The sequence below is a fragment of the Mytilus galloprovincialis genome, chromosome 6 (assembly GCF_965363235.1).
Source record: "Mytilus galloprovincialis chromosome 6, xbMytGall1.hap1.1, whole genome shotgun sequence".
In the NCBI taxonomy this organism is placed as follows: Eukaryota; Metazoa; Mollusca; class Bivalvia; order Mytilida; family Mytilidae; genus Mytilus; species Mytilus galloprovincialis.
The window spans coordinates 37,831,703-37,852,567 of NC_134843.1; the positions used below are offsets into that span (position 1 = coordinate 37,831,703).

General features: G+C 32.6%; 1 protein-coding gene across 7 annotated transcripts in view; it reads right to left on the minus strand.

The window, feature by feature from the left end:
* Window positions 1-6,213: 6,213 nt before the first annotated feature.
* Window positions 6,214-20,865, minus strand: part of LOC143079522 (monocarboxylate transporter 12-like) — a 30,210-nt gene continuing 15,558 nt past the window's right edge. For 2 of the 7 annotated variants that reach the window (XM_076254907.1, XM_076254908.1), the window contains 7 exons: window positions 19,356-19,467; window positions 17,231-17,491; window positions 16,107-16,250; window positions 14,938-15,651; window positions 12,454-12,723; window positions 8,501-8,626; window positions 6,214-7,206 (listed from right to left, as the gene is read on the minus strand). In XM_076254907.1, coding sequence (XP_076111022.1) covers window positions 7,022-7,206; window positions 8,501-8,626; window positions 12,454-12,723; window positions 14,938-15,651; window positions 16,107-16,250; window positions 17,231-17,456 — 1,665 coding nt within the window. In that variant the 5' untranslated portion in view covers window positions 17,457-17,491; window positions 19,356-19,467 and the 3' untranslated portion in view covers window positions 6,214-7,021. Of the gene's footprint in view, window positions 7,207-8,498; window positions 8,627-10,126; window positions 10,195-12,453; window positions 12,724-14,937; window positions 15,652-16,106; window positions 16,251-17,230; window positions 17,492-19,355; window positions 19,468-20,004; window positions 20,032-20,865 lie in introns of those variants that run through there. The other 5 variants (XM_076254909.1, XM_076254910.1, XM_076254912.1 and 2 more) reach the window with 5 other exon arrangements.

Consider the following 20,865-nt stretch of genomic DNA (forward strand, 5'->3'; position numbering starts at 1 on the left):
AACAAATCAAACAGACATAATGGGTAAAAGTGTCAAAATACAGCAACAATGTTTTGATTTTGATCACAATAAAAAAAAAATAATAATTATGTCAATAAAGAAAAAAAAAGACATGTGGACAAAGCACATTGACAATGCATTGTACGAGATAAAAATTTAAAAAAAATTACCACAGCACAATAACGGAATGTATAAGTTAGTTTAGTTTAAACATATTTATTTATAGTGGATTGGGAAACAAGTTTTGCAACTTATATTATTCCCTTTCCACTTTGCGGGTGCGAGTGCTGCCTTGTAGCGGCATTAGTCTGCTCTTTTTCGAAATAAGTACACCTAACCACATCAAATGGGTAATAATTTAATATATAGACAAAAAAAAGAATACTGCACTATTCTATGAAGAGGGGCAAAAGATACCAGAGGGACTAATAGATCGAAAATAAACTGACAAAACCATGGCTAAAAAAGAAAAGACAAACAGAATCTAATAGAACACCAAACACAACACAGAAAACTTAACACTAAGCAACACGAACCTTACCAAAAACTTGGAGTGGTATGTAAACAACAGTAACATCACAAACAATATTTACTGAACTGCGAGGAAAATTCAAAACGGAAAGTCCGTAATCAAATGGCAAATTCAAATGATAAAACACATGAACAACAACTATCATATTGGTACAGGCATTTTCAAATGTAGAAAACAACAAGTTCTTGGTTTCTTCTGGTGATTTTTTTAGAGAAAGGAAGAGACATGCTTTGAAATTTGTTCATCAACTTTCCGCTCAAAACTAGTGCATATGAAATTATTTTATTCAGATCATGTAAAAAAAATGTATGTATTTCAAGATTATCGTCAGATTGTGTGTTTGGGTACGCCAAACAATTTCGTATTGTGCATGCTTTTGTAGTGGAAATAATGCCTTCAAAAATGCATTCGAAATAGCACGAAACCCCTAAGTATGGAGATATAATCCCAATAACACGCTATATAATAACCTTTGATTTCCTTAGCCATTTTGAGTGCCATTTACGTAAAGCTGGTTAGAAATTGTGAGTTTGCTTATGTATTTGTTATTGCTTTCTTCCCTGAGTTTTGAGATAGAAAAATAGCCGTTTTGAGTTCGCATTTCAATGTTTTTTCCTCAATTTTTTCCACGGTGGATGGTACTTGAGTACCAACACGCAATTGTCGCGGAAACGCTTGTTTCGTGTAACTGCTGTGCAGACTCGTACTGCTAAAAGTAAAATCACTATAAAATATTGAACTCCGAGGCAAATTCGAAACAGAAAATCCATAATCGAATGGCTAAGTTAAAAGCTCACACACTGACAGATCTAACGAAAAGATAACCCCGTCATATTCCTAAAATGGTACAGGAATTTTCTTATGATTACATTTCATAACTCATAAATTTTAAAAGCTTTCTCTCGATTTAATGATAAATAGTTATGGTAATATCCTAGTAGATTCTACCAAAAAAAATAGAAGAAATGTAGCTAATTCATAGATTTACTGTTTGCAATAGCATTAATTGTTCTAAATAATAAGGATGTTCTTATCCCAAGCATAAAAACTTAGCCGTATTTGACACAACCTTTTTCAACTTTTGATCTTCAGTGCTGTACAACTTTGTACTTTTTTCGCTTTCGATCTTTTATATCTGGGCGTCACTGGTGAGTCTTGTGTGGACGAGGCGCGTTTTTTGCGTATTAAATTTTAAACCTGATGCTTTTTGTTATTCATTAATCATGTGTTTCTTTGTCTAATACGATCTCCTATTTATTTGTATTGTAGTCCTGTTATATTATGTTGTCATTTCAATGTTATATTTAACATTGCCATTAAAGTGCGAGGTTTGGCATGCCACAAAACCAGGTTCAACCCACCATTTTTTCCTTTAAAAATGTCCTGTACCAAGTCAGGAATATGGCCATTGTTATATTATAGTTCGTTTCTGTGTGTGTTACAATTTAACGTTGCGTCGTTTGTTTTCTCTAATTTTTGAGTGTAAATTGACATTGCGATAAGACGTGTCACGGTACTTGTCTATCCCTAATTCATGTATTTGATTTTGATGTTATATTTGTTATTCTCGTGGGATTTTGTCTGATGCTTGGTCCGTTTCTGTGTGTGTTACATTGTAGTGTTGTGTCGTTGTTATCCTCTTATATTTATGCGTTTCCCTCAGTTTTAGTTTGTTACCCCGATTTTGTTTTTTGTCCATGGATTTATGAGTTTGAACAGCGGTATACTACTGTTGCCTTTAATTATAACAACTAATTGGGAATTTTAGAGGAGTTAAAATTATTATTTCATAACGTCACAAATGTCTTCAAATACAATGCAGGTATTTATATAAAGGCAACAGTAGTATACCGCTGTTCGAAATTCATAAATCGATAGAGAAAAAGCAAATCCGGGTTACAAACTAAAATTGAGGGAAACGCATCAAATATAAGAGAACTACGACACAACAGAACCATAACACAAAATGTAACACACAAGAAACGAACTATAATATAATAATGGCCATTTTCCTGACTTGGTACAGCGCATTTTAAGAAAAAAAATGGTGGGTTGAACCTGGTTTTGTGGCAAGCCATACCTCCTGCTTTAATGACAATGTTTATAATAACATTAAAATGAAAACATTACATGACAAGACTACAATGCAAACAAATGGGAGAAAATATAGGACAGAGAAACACACACGAATAAAAGCCAACTAAAGGTACCAGGTTAAAAAATTAGATAGGGTTCGACTTGGTTGAGAAATAAATATTACTTCAAGATGCAAAGGCCACATTCTAAAGGTAGCATCAGTTTAAAGAGATGAAAAATTAATCTGTTGATGTTTAACTTGTCTGTTGTGAATATTGCCATTTTTTTAAACTGAGTAAGAGTTCGTGCAGGGAAAAATATACCCCCTAGTAAAGTATTTCTAGAAATAATGGCATCTGTTCATTTGGCAGTAAAAAAATAACATTGCAAGTGTTGGTAAATAAATTCGCATCCACATCTGATGATGAACGTAATTTTTTTATCTACTGGACAGATTGTGTTCATGCATGAAATAATTTTCCCTGGACGTCAAACCAATGAAAGAGTCAAAATTAGAATAACAAAAATATCGAACTCCGAGAAAATTTGAAAATAAAAAGGCCAAAATCAGAAGCTCAAACACATCACACGAATGGATAAAATCTGTCATATTCTTGACATGGTAAAGGCATTTTCTGATATATAAGATGGAAGATTGAACCTGGTTTTAACCTAGCTAAATCTCTCATTGTATAAAAGTCTCTCAAAACTTCATTTTATTATCAACAATGTATGAACAAAACAAAAACCCAAAATCAAGGGAACAGTAGTCGACATAATGTTATAATCGTAATTAATATAGAAATCAAAGAAATATGTAAACAAAGAAATACAAAAAGGCGTATAAACAAAGCATACAAGCAAACATTGAAGACAAGAATAACCAAAGCACAATGAATGGGATGTATAAGTACCAAACCACGTCAAATAGATAACATCAAAAACAAAAGTAACAGTTATCAAATATTAGGTAAAATACCTAAAAACCGAGCTCCGAGGTAAATTCAACATGGAAAGTCCCGATTCAAATGGACACATTAAAAGGTAAAAATATCAAAAATAGGGATACAGCATTCGACATCGTGTTACAACTGTAATCACTATTAAAACAAACCAATATATCAACAAAGAAACGCAAATGTGATGTATAAGTACCGAGCCACGTCAAATAAACATTACCAAAAAAATAACTAATCAGTAACAATAATTGCTCTCAAAGTAAAGAATATTGTAAAACGTAATTCAAATGAGAAACAACGAACGTCGGCACCCAGAATCTACACTTCAAGACCATCGTGTATTATTTGTGAAGTTGACATCGAACATTTATCAACAAGGACTTAGGATCTTCCTATGAACTTTTTTTTTGTAAAAGGACGAGACGTTCATTGATATACCCCTAGTTCGTCAACTTTCTGATAGGACACAGCTGGTAACGTTTTACAAAGTCTGAGTTGCGATGCAAGCTCCTGGATATCGAATAAGTTAGGAAATGTATATACCATATGCAGGAGAGTTGCTATATTGCAATTAAGGTGGGGGATATTTAAAATTTGAAAATAAACGAACACTATTACACGTAAGATGATAAACAATGTCAGAAACAAGAAACTATAATTCAAGACCATCGTCTATTATTTTGTGAAGTTAATACGGAATATTGTTTAAACAAGGTCTTGGTATATTCCAGAAATTCCGATAAACGTTTTTATGAGAATAAGGGCGGGACGTTCTAAAACATCACCCTGGTTCATCAAGTTTTTACTCGGACACTGTTGACATTTTATAAAGTTTGAGTAGAATTAAGCTGCAAGCTTTTGAATAGTTCGTACCGAACTAGTTGAGAAATGTATGCGCCGTATGCAGTTAAAAATGGTATATTGCTACTGAAGTGGCGGAAAATGATAATAATAATATTAAAAATCGTCTCGTATGTCATAGATTTTGGTACTTGGATGACCGCTTATGCCAATTTCAAGGTATAAGTCTAGAAATGAGGTAGAGAAAGCTGTGTCTGTCTTCTTTAATTTCTTGTTCTGAAGGATGTTTAAGTTTGGATTGTTAATGAAAAGAACACCATCAATATAACTGAATGTGCAATTAAATGATCTGGATATCTGACTAAAATTAGAGGAGATCGACAAGGAGAGGCACACAGTTCCTTCCTATAGAAATGACGGCAATTTATTGAAAATTCTACCTCTAAATTCAACAAATATGATTAAATCAGAAACTCCAGCTTACTGATTATTTGTTCCTCTGTGTAGTATGTTTTACCTTTTTTGTTCACTATTAACAAAATTTTTCCAATTTCACATAGGAAATGGTGGTATAAAGGGTTGAAAAATCATAAGTTTTGACAGATCTTATTTCAGAGACAGATCGAGTTAATTATTCATACGTTCTTTCGATGTTTTTTTAGAATCCACATATGGATACCACCACTAGTATTTCTGAAGACAATCTTTCACTGCGGACATATTTTTTAGTCAATCTAATGAACAATTCGTTCTCCGAGCATGCAGATGAAACGGCAATGTACTGTTTGTACTGAATTTTGTGAAGCTTAGGTATCCAATACAAACAAGATAAGTCATTTGATTTGCTATTCATTGAATCATCGTAGGACTTGTGATTCGCAAAAATCTCATCCTTGTCAAATGATATTATGTAGTGCGTCTTTCTATGTTGTGATGTTACACTATTGTTACAGGTAAGGGTGAAGGTTGGTTCCTATTAAAACGTTTAAACCCGCTGCATTTGTTTGCACCTGTCTTAAGTAGGGAACCTATGGTCAGTGGTTGTCGTTTGTTGATGTGGTTTATAAGTGTTTCTCGTTTTTTATATTATATTGTTACAGGTAAGGGTGAAGGTCGGTATCTATTAAAACTTTTAAACCCGCTGCATTTGTTTGCACCTGTCCTAAGTAGGGAACCTGTGTTCAGTGGTCGTTTGTTGATGTGGTTCATAAGTGTTTCTCGTTTTTTATATAGAATAGAATGTTGGTTTTCTTGTTTGAATTGTTTTGCACTAATCATTTTTGGAGCCTGTTATAGCTTGCTGTTCGGTGTAAGCCAAGACCGTACTTTGACCTATAATGGTTTACTTTTATAAATTGTTACTTGGATGGAGAGTTGTCTCATTGGTACTCATACCATATTTATTGTATGAGGAGGGATTAGCTGAGTGCTCATTTGTTCCTATTTCTCTCCTAAGACATTTCCTACTTAAAGTTTAAAGTCGGAAGAGCATAAGTTAGGGAACAATTAAGATAGAAATATTTCTAGGTAATGGAGCTTCTTTTCGATAATATCTGATTTTTAAAAAATGGCGGGATAAGGCTAACTCAGACTTATACCTTATATCTGCATTCATTTTGGGGAACCAAATCGAAAGAAAAAAAATAAAGAATATGCTAAAATTTTGGTAAATGACATTTAATGAGCTTTTGAAGTCTCAGATCAAAGAAAAATGGGTGTTATGGGGCAAAATAATTTACCATGTATTGAAGGGCACAAACTATGGAGTCCGAACATTTGATACAAATTCCTAAACCTCGCACAAGTACATCCTTAAACACTAGAATTCATTAAAAAACCAACTAATTATTCAAATATAGATATTTTATATATTAAAATAAGTGTTACGTAGCTTGTTTATTGAAATGATGATTTACATTAAATTACACTTCATATATCACAAATGCATGGATGTTACATAGTGTCTCTTCCACAATCAGGAAATGCACTTTTTACCTGAACATGTCTAACTTAATGATGATAATTCTTACCGAGTTAGCTCCCGTAGTTTGTACTACATAGATACGATAATCTATATTTTCAAGTTACTTGTAATGTCGAGTACGAACAGACAACAAACACAAAACCGCTGCCTTTATGCATGTATTATATGTTCTTGGGAGTTTGTTGAAAATATCGCTGCATTATTGTTTTCCAATTGGCATCGTAAAAATATCGGCTTATTTATTTAGTCATACATATTGCATAAAGAGTATCTATAGCTGAACATTCTAAACATAATCGTATGTGTAATGATTCTCGTTAATACAAATGATGATATCAAACATTTACATAAGCTATCTGATATTTTTACGTTATACAAAGTAAACATTCCAACATTTTACCACATATGCTGTATTTCTCTGTGTTTTAATATGAACAAATTATGTTTCTAGTTGTTTTTAACTGCCCTATATAGTACAACCATTCTTTCTGAATAATGTGGTAATAGCCTAAGAAATATATAATGTGTTTAGTTCAAGAGATCAGTTTGCGTGTCCAAGCTGTTGGCGCCCTATTCACTGTAAAATCGTACAACGTCCTTTAACGTCACTGGGGTCCTTCGTCTTAAACACTTTCATAAAAGGTAATTACAGATGCTGTCTCTTTCAGTCTATACTTTTCCATTTTGTTTGCCAATTTCATCAGCTTCCAGAATAACTTCAACTTTAGTTTCTGTAATGTCTTTGTGGTGATGTATGAACAACAGAATAGCACACATTATGGCTCCTATTATATAAAAACAACCTGTCATCAGGAATGGATAGACATATGATCCCGTCATGTCATATATAAAACCTAAAATTTTAAATGTTAACTGGTTAATATTATAGCAACTTATTCAAATATTTGAGTAATTACGTGTGACTTATATAGTTACTTACTTCTACTCATTTTGGTCTTTGGTGGAGAATTGTCACATTGACAATCATGCCACATCTTTTAAATTGAGATACAGTTTGTAAAATGGTAGCGCCAGTTACCCCGGAATTTATTTCAAACTAGGTTTGATTTTTTTTATTGTACTACAAACCACTTGACTATAATGTATACTTAGATTTTGTCAACTTTATGACGTATTTCAAATCATGTAACAAATTTTATATGCCATAAGATGGCTCAAAAAATCAATTTGGTCAGTTTTGGGTATGGTTAATTCGATCGTTTTGCAATATTAATGTTTTGTGGAACATGCTCCACATCTTGTCATAACCAGAATATTATCTCACTTTTTGATACAAAGAACATATAAATAAGATGCTCTTAAACAAAACGTTATTGATGTGTATTGCCCCTTTGATATTTAAAAGTTGATGTCCTTTTGAGTACAGTATATATGTATGTGTCATGTAAGTTGTCATTAATCACAAGACTTGTATTCTAAACTTATCATCAAATTGGACTTTGTCGTTGTCATTCTTATTAGAAATTTCAAAGTTCAATCGAAATATTATACACGTAAGACTTAAATGTCAGAGAACCGTGCAGAATCAAAGCTTACGTCTAATTATGATTAGTGTAGATACAATTCATTTCAATATGATTAAAAAATAGTTAAAATTTCAATCTCAAAATCGGAACTATAAAATTATAACTATTATGTAATTTTTAATCAATCGATTGTATTATTAATTTACTATCTTTAAGCTGTAAAATGCTCTGTATAAAGTTAACTCATAAAAATGCTGAACTCTGATGAAAATTCAAAATTGAAAGTCCTTAATCAAATGGCAAAATCAAAAGCTCAAATGCATGAAACGAATGGAATAACAAAATTAATGTCATTTTCTTTTGTAGAAATTGGTGGATTTAAGACAGTCGCATAAAATTCCATTACACTGACAACGATGTATAAAATGAACAAACAGACATGATAGGTAAAAATGACAAAATAGAGGTACAAAATAAAGGCAACAGTAGTATACCGCTGTTCAAAACTCATAAATCCATGGACAAAAAACAAAATCGGGGTAACAAACTACAACAGTCAACATTATAATCTTCTTAGAACTACTTGGACAACTCGACACCAAGTGCCCCTAGAAACCATGCCCGATGTTGTTTCTATTGTTTTACTACCATCAATAATTACCTGCTAAAGGTGGATCGATAATAAAAGTAAATCCTTGGAAAAATGCAATGATTCCAAATGCTACTGTCAGTTGATCAATTCCAAGAATATCAGCAATCAGGATTGTACGTAGGCACACTACTGTACCTGGAATATTTAATAATAATATAACAAACGAAATTCTTGTCATCAAAATCTCTTATATTTTAATTATGATTTAACCTAAATTTCAAGTTTAAAGGAGTCGGTCATATATTTTTTATTTCATTATTTAGTTTATATAAGACATGCTTGCCACATAACATTTATTTGCTTTCATTATACGTGTTTCGTCAAGAAAATGTACTGAGTAAGCTTATGTTTTTTCTTCCTATTTTTCACATATTTCAATACTTATATGCCTAGACAAAGTGCTAACATGATTGGACAACATTCGTCGATATACTCGTTTCATCCTCCTCCCTCCACTCCATAACTGGCTAACCTATACAAGTTACTCTTGAAATCATTTTTTAATTGGATATAGTGGTTTTGGCCACCAGGGATATTCATTGAAATTAATATGTAAGTTTCCTTCCTTTTTTTTTACATGTTCAGCAATTATCATGTTTTTATGAATAGTTGTCTTTCTTGTCATCGAGATTAGCAGGCATATATTTAAAAAAAAAACGGTTAAAGGATACGAACGTGTTATTTTTCCTGCTCAAATAGGATACTGTCTTTTTTTATCTGTGATACATTATTTAACAGCAGGATATTGCGAACTTGATAATCTGGTCTTAAATATGTTATCATTCGTTTAATTTTTCGGTATCACATGAACATGTCTTTATTTATAGAAGTAGTTTAATAAGAATTGTCATTAGTGACTTTATCGTTATACATATAAAGAAAAATATGCAATCAAGACACCCTTTAGCTAATACACGGTAATGAAAACATCTTCAAGGAAAATACTAGTGCATAAATGTCCCTACTACAAACAGCAACCCCTAGACCGTCTAGATGCCAAAACTGGTTGACACTTTGGTTCCGCGGGTACCATCAGCCAGTGTTAACGTGAAAACCCATTGCATTTTGATACGGTAATTTTCGTTTTTAAAATCTTGAACTCTTTGAAAGAAATTATTATTTTCTACCCCAGGCATAGATGAACTTAAGTGTATTTAGCACAACTTTTCGAATATTCGAGTTGCAATGTTCTTCAAATTCGTGTTTTTTAACATTCGGGTGCCACTGATGAGCCTTGTATAGACGAAACGTGCGTCTATCGTGACATAAGCTGCTAGGTTTTCACAAACAAATATTACGTATATTATAAATTTAACGAATAATCTGTATTGTAGTAAAAACCGTATTTTACTATTAAGCGTCGAAAATTATATTCTACGAATACATGCATCGCTTGCGTCATCACTCAAATGGAAGTACAATGTATGAACGATAAACATGCTTTCAACAACATATTTAACATGTATAAATATTATTGTGTCTCTGCATGCATGTTTTTTTGTGTTCTGGCGTTTCATTCAAAGCTAAGAAGTGTTTAATTTAAACATTTCGCCACTAGGTCTATAATGATAACTTTCAAAAAGCCTCGGGAACAGGCACACGTTTTACAATCTCATGATTTTCAGGATGAATTACCTCTTTATCTGTCCGCGAAACTTACCCCTACCTATCCACCCCTGTTTCTGGTGACCTAGGTAGCGAACCTGATAAAAAAATAAAACATAGTTGCGAAAATACTGATTTCTTACCCGTGTCATGCAACATGGAAAGAAAGAGAGAAAATGCATTATAAGAAAGAAAAGAGAATAAAGAAATCGGATGGAAGATTTAAATAGATTCACAAAATGGCAATTTCGGGTAACAATGTGATAAATCAACCACCATACATTCAATTTTACTGTTTCTTAATTTTATAACACCGATAAAATAAGTTATCATGGTTGAAACAATCAGTTTATAGAGGTAATGTTTTTGCAATCGAAAAATTTTACTACGACTAATGGATAGTAATAAAAATCTGAAAATACATGAAATTTAAAGAACATGTCTGAATTGCATCATGTTAGGCAAAATAGCAAAGCGGTTTTTTAAATGCACTTCAGTCTAAACATTCAAACCATATTACTTTACAAGAAATACGATTCTGGTTTTTACTTTTCTTATTTCAACCATGCATTTCTATGCTTATTATATTTAAATCAAACCCTAAATAAAAAAAAGTATACTAATTTCTTTACATCATTTCCTGGAAATATACATGTATCTTTAAAAGTCTAAGGTATGATAAGGCCACCTTTAAGGACCGTTGAATTCGAAATTCATAAATGTATTATAAATCTACCAAATGAAATCCTTCAAATGTTCATAAAACATAAGTCTGTGGGACATCAGTGTTTATAATTTTTCGAATGTTGCCTAACATATTGGAATTAGAGCTTCGACTTCTAATATTTAGTGCAAAAACTGCCAAAATACTCCCATTTTGAGATCTTGTCATTAATATTTAGATATGGGTAACAGATTTCCCTAAAAGATATTTTGCTACAAAAAAGATTTACCCTGAAAGAAATTTAGCTACAAATATATTTTACAAAGATGTGTTAATGTGTGTAAATATTTTTTGGGTAAAGCTGTTCCTTATATAAATTCTATTCACAAACTATGTGTGAAATGACCTTTTAAAACGGTCAAATACGTCAATTTTGACAAGTTTATGACTTCACAATATAGTGACATCACAGGTGACCTTCTATAGTAAAGTGTCCAGACCATATAAACCCCTTATGAAAAAAAATTAGTTTAGACAGACAATTTAAGTGACCATATAATGGCTCTTTTCATATCTCCTAGCTTTCAAACAAAGAGCAGTGAAGGCCTCCGTTATCGCTAACTTTATACATAGGAGGTCCCATATTGAATGTATCTTTGACTTGCACGAATAATTTCTAAAAATATAAAATATGGAGATGTGGTATGATTGTCAATGAGACAACTATACATGTTTTATTTGGTTAGACATATAAATAATAGCCCAAGTGATTTAAATGTTTCATTTATCACTTTATGTGATTATGTTTTTACCAATTGCACATACATGTATATCCCAAACATGCATTATCAAATTTAAAATGGCAATATTATTTACTTTTATAAAATAATTTTACTTGACTCATTACATTTATTTTTTCTCAAAAATATACTTTATCGTTCCGATCATGCTATCGACTCAATCTGAACAAAAACCTGTTGGAAAGTATGATGATATTGGTTTGACAATTGCAGTCTATTTCACGCTACATAAAAACTGTTTCGTTCAATCAGCGTTAATGACAAATAGCAAACTTGTTCAATTGAATAATTGTTCTCGAAATCTTTAGTTTTATTTGGTGCAGGACATAAAACTTGAAGACTTTCCAAGGCTACGGACGTAAAGTTATGAAAATGGTTCACATGAATCTTAAATGCAGATGAGAGTAGTACTAGTAGAATTTAACCTGCAAACATTTAATACATAAACCCTTAAATGTAGCCTACATACACTTATAAAGAGTTATGCCGGTTTGCAGGCGTGAAAGAAAACTGAATTGATCTGATGTGTGTTGTATATTGCAAAACAGTAGTGATTTTTTTATTAGTTGTAAAGTCACTGAGAAGGATTGTTTGAAGGATACAATTGATACAATAAAATACGTTCCTGATGAAGGTAAATCTAAACAAGAGCTTCGAGCGCATGACATTTATAAAGTGTTGTTTTCATTTTTTTTTTATATTGCTAATTTATTGAGTTTGTGAGAAAAAAAAACATAAATATAAACACTTTAAATAGGCCTTTTAGTGCTTGGTATACCTTCTATTTAGTATTTTTTTCCATCTTTACAAACATTCTTAATGTTTAATAATGAAAGAAGACTATACTTGATAGAAGAATAAATGCAATATATTTTGATTTTAGTGAAACCTACCCATACATATTCCGAATCCAACAGCACATGTCGCTAGTAAAGGAAAACTGTCACACCAAGGTAATGCAATGTTGGTTATCGCCCCTAGGCACAATGCTCCAAGGTAGAGGTGGATACTTCGTACATGGAAGAAATCTACTGTAAATCCCGCCAGAATCCTGACAACGGTATTGGTTACACCAATGATTGATATCAACATGGCGGCATGATATCGTGGGATACCCTTTGAAACAACCATGTCTGGTATATAAGTCATAGTAATAGATTGTGCTGAAGAAAATGAATTAAAACAAATGTATTTATTGTGTGTCTCTTTGTTCAAAAAAAAAATTTTTTTTTATTATTAATACCTTGCAAATGTTGAAGAGATTTGGAAAGTTGAATATTAAAAGGATCGTTTGAATAACAATTAATCGGTCCCGACATTTTGCAAAACATAAACATTCTATTTAAATTGAAAGTGAGGTAACAGAAACGTATCAAATTAAATAAGAAGGGACTTGTGTGTTGTTGGTTTTTTTTTATCTGATTGCATTATTTACTTCTCCCGAGCGTCCCTGACATCATTGTCATTTTGACCAAGTTTTTTTTTTATCTAATTCGTTTATTCTATTTGTATAGAAACTTATCTCATGTCCATGAACTATGTTTACCGACATTTACCCAAATTAAAATATTTTCGTTGTGCCCGTTTCTTTGCGATGTCGGAAGTAGAAAAATGTTCAACGCACATTGTTTGCCATCCGTTCTGTTTTAGTATATTTCAGCTTATTGCTATCTTAAGGTGTTAAACAAAATAATTATCTAAAGCAGTCACATCATTACTACCTACAATGCCAATTTATATAACGAAAAATTGGTCATTATATGTAAAGTTAAATGCGTTTAACGTTAGGGGTACCCGAATTGCACATATTTTGACAGTTTTTTTCGCCTACGTGTTTTTATGAACCAGACAAAAGTTTTCATTCTGTGACGGTAGCATGACGAAGTTTCCGTAGATTTTACTTTTCCCAGTGCGTGCTTCATCTGTTGATTTATACTGTGAACGTAAAAGTTTTGTAAATATTTAAGTATATTTACCTATTTGAAAGCCCTGCATAATATCAAATAAAAAAAAAATAACAAATTGTTTAATCCCTATGAAAATTTGCAAGTTTTTGTTGCTATTTTTGCTAAACTGAGGTGCAATTTAAGTACTGTACGTTATGCATACATGTATAAAATTGAGAATGGAAATGGGGAATGTGTCAAAGAGACAACAACCCGACCATAGAAAAAACAACAGCAGAAGGTCACCAACAGGTCTTCGATGTAGCGAGAAATTCCCGCACCCGGAGGCGTCCTTCAGCTGCCCCCTAAACAAATATATACTAGATCAGTGATAATGAACGCCATACTAATTTCCAAATTGTACACAAGAAACTAAAATTAAAATAATACAAGACTATAATAATTTTAGATCTACCGTGTAAACTTCATCAAGTAACCTCATGTCCAACACTTTTGAAATCAAAATAAATAAATTGTTTGGGAGCATGAAAGCCAAAGAAGGCTTTAAAATTCAGAACTATACATGGTCAACTTAGCACTATTGAAATGCAAGTACACTCAACAATGGAAATAGGTTGAGCATTTCCTAAAATCTTGATGACTAAATTTCAACAACGTTACATATTGGTTTATCAGCTTCATTTAAGAATTACATAGAAATATTTACACTTGCATATTAGTTCACGACGGGTTAAAATTGGCCCAAATAATTTGGTGTTTTCTTAATCAGGCAAAAGTTCTATAATTTTACATAGAAATAGTTGTGACATAACTATCATTCCAAAATAACTTATTTTTGGAACGACGCATTATAAATGACGATCGAAGCAATGACCCCTCAAGTATGCATTATTTGTGTTGTAACGTCAATTTTAGTCAATTTGATCCGTTTTTAACATAATTTACTTTGGGCGCCACCCCTAATGCAGATTTTTTTTGTGTCAAGAGATTTAATATTATCATTGGCAACTTTTGGCTACAGAACATTTGAATCCTAGGTTGCAGCCAAATGTTTCCCCAAGCTTTTGGGTGAGAAAAATGCACAAAATCATCATTTTTTTACGATTTATTTAAAATTTGCAGATTTTGAAGCAAAGAATATACTTTATGTGTTTAACCTAGTAGTAAAGGCTTCTGAAATAGATCCATTTAAGAACCAAAGTATGGCCATTTTTAATATTTTATGATAAAATTGTATTTCAAGGCCATATTTGACCTAAAGTTAACCTTGTCCAAAGGCCTTTACTGAAAGTCAAACAATTACTCGAAAATATTTGCATCATAATGTATTAAAATCATTTGACATTATAATTATAACGTGATTGTTGTATATCATCAGAAGGTTATTCAAAAACCGATCTAGTGTTATTCGGAGCACATTGAGCTAAATACCCAACAATATATTTACATAAAAATAAGGAGTATACTTACAAGTCCACATAACCATGCAACATAACAAAAGAGTAAATCGCAGTTGCCTAAACATCTGTATACAGCTTAGAAACAATGAATCTTTGTTTTCTTTTGCCTTCTCCGTTTCATCTTTTAAGCCGTTTTCGAACTTGCAGTCGTACGAAGGTAAAAAGTTGACACTTCCGGAGTAAAACACGTCGCTGCGTAACCTTGGTGATAGAAAAAAATGATATTCTGTTTTCCCGACATCAGTGGGTTTTATCGAGTTTAAATGTTGTTCACTGAAAAATTGTCTTTTATCAATATTGTCATTTTTATTTGTGTCAAGAAATGACTTTAGTTCTTCACCAATCCCTGAGGTTGAGTTATAAATTTTAGTTGGTGAAAAAGAGTCTTCGTTCTTGCATCTGAAAGATAACATAGATCGTCTTTCATCGGAATCGGAAACAGAGTTTTCCTCTAAACATTTACAAGCAGAACTATCTATGTTTCGTCTCGTTAATGGTCTGAATAAAGCTCCACACACTACAGCGTTCAGACACAAAGCAGCTATGATTAATAATGTGTTTCTCCAATCATACATGTCCAATAATAATTGGGTGAGATATGGGTAAACAATCACGCCTAAACCACTTCCGCTCATTGCTATGCCTGTTGCTATGGCTCTTCTTTGAGTGAAATAGAGTCCAACCGCTACTATTGACGAAAGAAAGAAAAAACATATTCCAATTCCTGAAAATGAAATGTAAGATTTACAGTGAACTGTACTGTTAACAGAATTATCATAATTAGCCATAAATAGAATCTAAAGGACCATGTATACTTTTATTGTTCATACACCATAATGAAAACAACGTCACTTCATTGGTTAAATTTCAAAAGTTGGGATGTTGTAAGCCAATCACAGCGTTATGGTGTAAGCTTAGGGAAATGTTACCGAAATACATTAGATTCTAAAAGGACGAATTCAAGTTACACATTCTACTACGCAAAGACAAATAAAATTCTTCATTTGCGATGAAATATTTGAAAAATGTTTATGAAAAAAGGTACTTTCTGTCGTATACACCTGTTAGGTTATATTCTAAAATCTTTTTCTCGGCAAAAAGATGCTCGACGAAATTGTTGAATGTATATCTGTACTGTATCTGCAATTGATATAAGTTCACACTGTACATACTACTCACCACAAATAACGCCATATGTGAAAATAAGAACAGTCAGATTCGGTGAGAAAGCACCCGCCACTGTGCCAAGAAAAGCTATAACGCCTCCTGCTATCGCAACAGTTCTAACTGAGTACTTAACAATGAGAAAACTTACAACTGGACCTATAGTAAAAATAATATCCATATATATATATTTAGTAGATATAGAAAAACATTTTCAAAGAATTAATAGTTGTAACAAGTTCAGAAAATTTAAAGAGATACATATAAGACACTTGTAAATATACTCGACCTTTGTTTGTTCTATTTTTTCATATAGCTACTATTAAACATTAAAAAAATGCGCGAAAACGGGATATTTTTATTCGTTTTGCTCCTTCTAAAGTTTCCGGTTTGTGTTTAGTGGACTTTTCGACGTTTTCGACAATGTAAAAACAAAGAATGAATTGTTTTTCTCCATTACAGGTTTTCTTTTCAGGTTCCTCTAATGTTATCTGTCCTCCTTATAATGCACTGTCCCTGGTTTAATTTCTTATTGCTTTTTGTGCTATCATACTGCAACAATATATACGTAAAACAGACATCTTTAAAATGTATGACAAAACTGATTAAAGATGTCTGGCTTATAATTTGGTACGACAGGCGCGCGTTCGGTGACATAAAACTCATTAGTTGTGCACGAATTAAAAACGTCTGAACTTTTCAATTAACCTTTGAACTTCAATCATTCTCTCTTTGAAATTAATGTTGGTTACGCTTCAAATGCAACCAAGTTCAACCCCGGCTTGAAGTGAGATTCGGCCAGTTCTATTGTTTATTTTCCTATTCCATGTTTAATGTATTTTGCTGTTTAGGAGATGGTATTTGTCTGTTTTCTTTGAAACGACTAGGAATTGTTGCTATTGAGTTCCATTCCATATCATGCCATTTGGTTTTGATTGGTTGCCGTATGATGTACTTACGATTCGATTGGCTAGAATTGATATAGACTTTGGGACACGATTTAAAACTACAGTAAGCGTGGTGAAGATCCAATCAGCAACTATTGCTTTATGTTGACGTAATTTAAGACACTGCGCTTATGACACTTTCAAGAAATTTAAACTTTTTTACATTTTTCCTGCTATCTGACTTGTACTCACCCATCATCATGCTTAGTCCAAGTTGGGATGAGCTCACCCATGCTGTAGCTGCTTTTGTTTCACCAAAATATTTTAAAAATGCCATCATCTGCACTCCCGATGAAAACATAGTTCCATCGGCAATAAAATTGGCAAAAAATGTTCCAATACAAACAATCCATCCCCATCCTCCGTCTGGGGCTAAATCTGTATTGTCTTTATTATTTCTAGCGCCAGATTTTGCCATTCGTTTTACTCTGTTAAACTCATATTATGTCCAAACTAAATGAGAAATAAAAGTTTAATAGCGACCTTATTGTACTTTGTACGCAATGCATACTTGAATAGTATAATAGATTCCGGACTTGCGACATAACTAATACAAACGTTCTACTTAACGGATGTATCAAGAAAATGATGCATAATGAACATGATTCAAATTGGATTATCCTTCTTTCTCCCAAAGAATATGTGTTTGATGGTCAGTGGCAAATATAACATGTACGAGAACATGTTACTGTGATATGAATAGGACTCTTACGCTTCACTAGACCGACACGCCTCGGCTTTTTGATTTGTTTGAACTGCTAAATAAAGGCAACAGTAGTTTACCGCTGTTCGAAATTCATAAATCGATTGAGAAAAAAAAAACAAATCGAGTTACAAACTAAAACTGAGGGAAACGCATCATATATTAGAGGAAAACTACGACACAAAAGAAACACAATATTAAAATGTAACACACACAGAAACGAACTATAACATAACAATGGCCATTTTCCTGGCTTAATTGGTACAGGACATTTTAAGAAAAAAATTGTGGGTTGAACCTGGTTTTGTGGCATGCCAAACCTCCCGCTTTAGTGGCAATGTTAAATATAACAGTCAGCAGGAAGTTATTCGTCCTGTTAGGACACAATTAAATTTTGACTACAAACCGACAGACTCAAGTTTTGTTTTATTCCTAAATGCCACGTTCTGGATGAGCATGCAGCAACTATCATTTTTTAAGTCTTCGGCTCGGAGAGCAAAATTCAATCACTCTTAAACAATTCAAATTGTCTGAACACACAAAAAAAAAATCACCTGATGTATAAATATAGTTATTCAAGTATTTACTAGCTTTTATAAAAAGAAGTTCCGTGTATTTATAAGCTGTATGAAGTTATTGAACTTTTGTAAGTACAGTAGTTCAGGATTTACAGAAATTGCAAATGAGGACATTAAAATGAAGGTCAGATCAGTTCAAACGATGCATTTAAGATGAAATCTGCACTAATAAATAATGGAATGAGCAGATAAATAGAGTTATGAGATCAGACAAATGTAATTATGAAGGTGGCCTGCATAAAAATAGTTTTCTTTTAATGTAACTTGTTAAACGTTGAACAACATAATATCATAAAGATTTGAAAACAAAATAATAAAATAACAAATAAAGAAGTTGGAAGTATCGGTCATAAATTAACAAAAATCGGAAATGCAGATAATCCTTTAAATCTTGTAACTGGTTACAAACACTGAAAACAAAACTCGGCAGCCCGGATAACTGTTACTATGTCTTTAAGTGTCAAAAAGCATGTTAAATATGACACTGGCATGTAAAGTCTTGTTGAGTACATCCAAAAAAACCAATGCTATTATTTGCAGATCATTTATAAAATGGATGAAAATGGTGCAGTAGCATTAAGCGTGTTCCTACCCGTTAAAAGATGAGATGAAAACCCAACAGCCCAATGGTGTAGTGGTTAGTGCATCGGACTACTAACACAAAGGTTCCTGGTTCGATTCCCGTTCGGGATGAAAATTTCAGGAACTCAATTTTCGGCTCTCCCTTGCCACCATTTGCGAGTATGGTCTTGAGCAAACGATGATAGTCCGTCGGAAGGGGACGATAAATGGCTGACACGTGTTAAGAAAGAGCCATATCTCTTGCACGTTAAAGACACCCTTGTAGATTTCGAAAAAGAGTAGGCTAATGTCGTTACAAGGCAGCATTCGCACCCGCAAAGTGGAAAAGGATTAATATAAGTTGCAAAACGTGTTTCCCAATCCACTATAAATAAATATGTTTAAACTAACCAATATAATTATGATAAATCTTAGACACCATTTGCCGGTAAAAGCTATTAAGAATCGTACTTACTGTATGTTTATATATACGTTTATCCTTTCTCATGTACTATATTCGTGTTAAGTCGGATTACATTTGTTGACTTACACAGTTGGATGAGATACAGCTGACAGATAGTAGTAACCTAAAAATGAGAAAGAAAAAAATATTAATTTATCGGTATGTGAGCATAGTTTTTATGACCCCGATCTGAACTCCATGGTAATATTTATTCTAAACTGATTTTTTTAGATTTAGGTATTGACGATATGCTTACTTATGTTTTATAGTAAAACGTTAATGTTTAATACCTACAAACGAAATTCGATTAAATTAAATTAAGAATTCATAGATAGTTGATTCAAAATTTCGCCATATCCAAAAATAATGTCTATCGAATAAGTTTTAATTAATGAGATGAAATGGTATGTAATGTTAATAAACAAAAACTAACGTTGACACCTTTTTTGCAAGACTACATGACTCAGTGGCGGACCCAGAAATTTTCATAAGTGGGGGCCCACTGACTGATCTAAGAGGGGGCCCACTTCAGTCACGCTTCAATGATTCCCTAAATAAGCAACCAAATTTTTTCCCAAAAAGGGGGGGGGCGGGCCCCCTTGCCCCCCCCCCCTAAATCCGCCTATGCATGTTAATATATTAGTTTAAGGTAAATACTTACAAAGATAACCCTCAGACTGTTTTGATATACGATCTTTAAGCAGTAACTGTTTATAACTTCTTATTTATATATTAGTATATGTCACATGTCTAGGTGACTTTAAACTCATTTCTTAGACGTCATATATCAGATTTCTTCAATTCAAAATTAAATTAGAAGTGCATATCATAGAATTTAAAAAGCATCACTTGTGCATGCCTACGAGTTTTATGTAGGAGAGAGTTTGAATGCACTTATGAGTTGAGTAACTAAGCATGCGCATTGTATGTAGTTACATTAAATAATACCGCATGCAAACTACTCTCAATGTTTATACACATACAAACAGACAGGGGTGGGCGTTTGAAAAGATCCCTTTAAATTCCAATAATCAAAAAGTGCAGAGATATAAATGTACAATATTAGGGCAATGTAAGAAAAATATAAACTGTTTTTATATGAGGCTGAGAAACTGGGGAAGAGCGAGGTTCTACCGAGCCCTTCCCTAGTTTTGCGCCAAATACACAAAAAAATTATATTTTTCTGACATTTACCTAATATTGTTTTTATACGGCAACTAAAATTAATATTTTGATAGCTATTTAAATTGTAAAACTAATTTCAAACTTATTTTCACCCTTAACGAACCCCGCATAGTGGGATAAAGTATAAATATAAATAGTATAGTTTGGTGTTTAGAGAGCATTTCATTTCGATCTATTAATTTATTCCGTCATCGAAAAGTGCGTTCAACCTGAGGCTACTATACTGTGTTATAGTAGTCTCAGGTTCAACTTACATTATGATATGATTATATAATAAAAGTAGTTGTAGCACGGCATACAAAATAACGTTGATAAATATGTTTGACCGCAAGCGTAT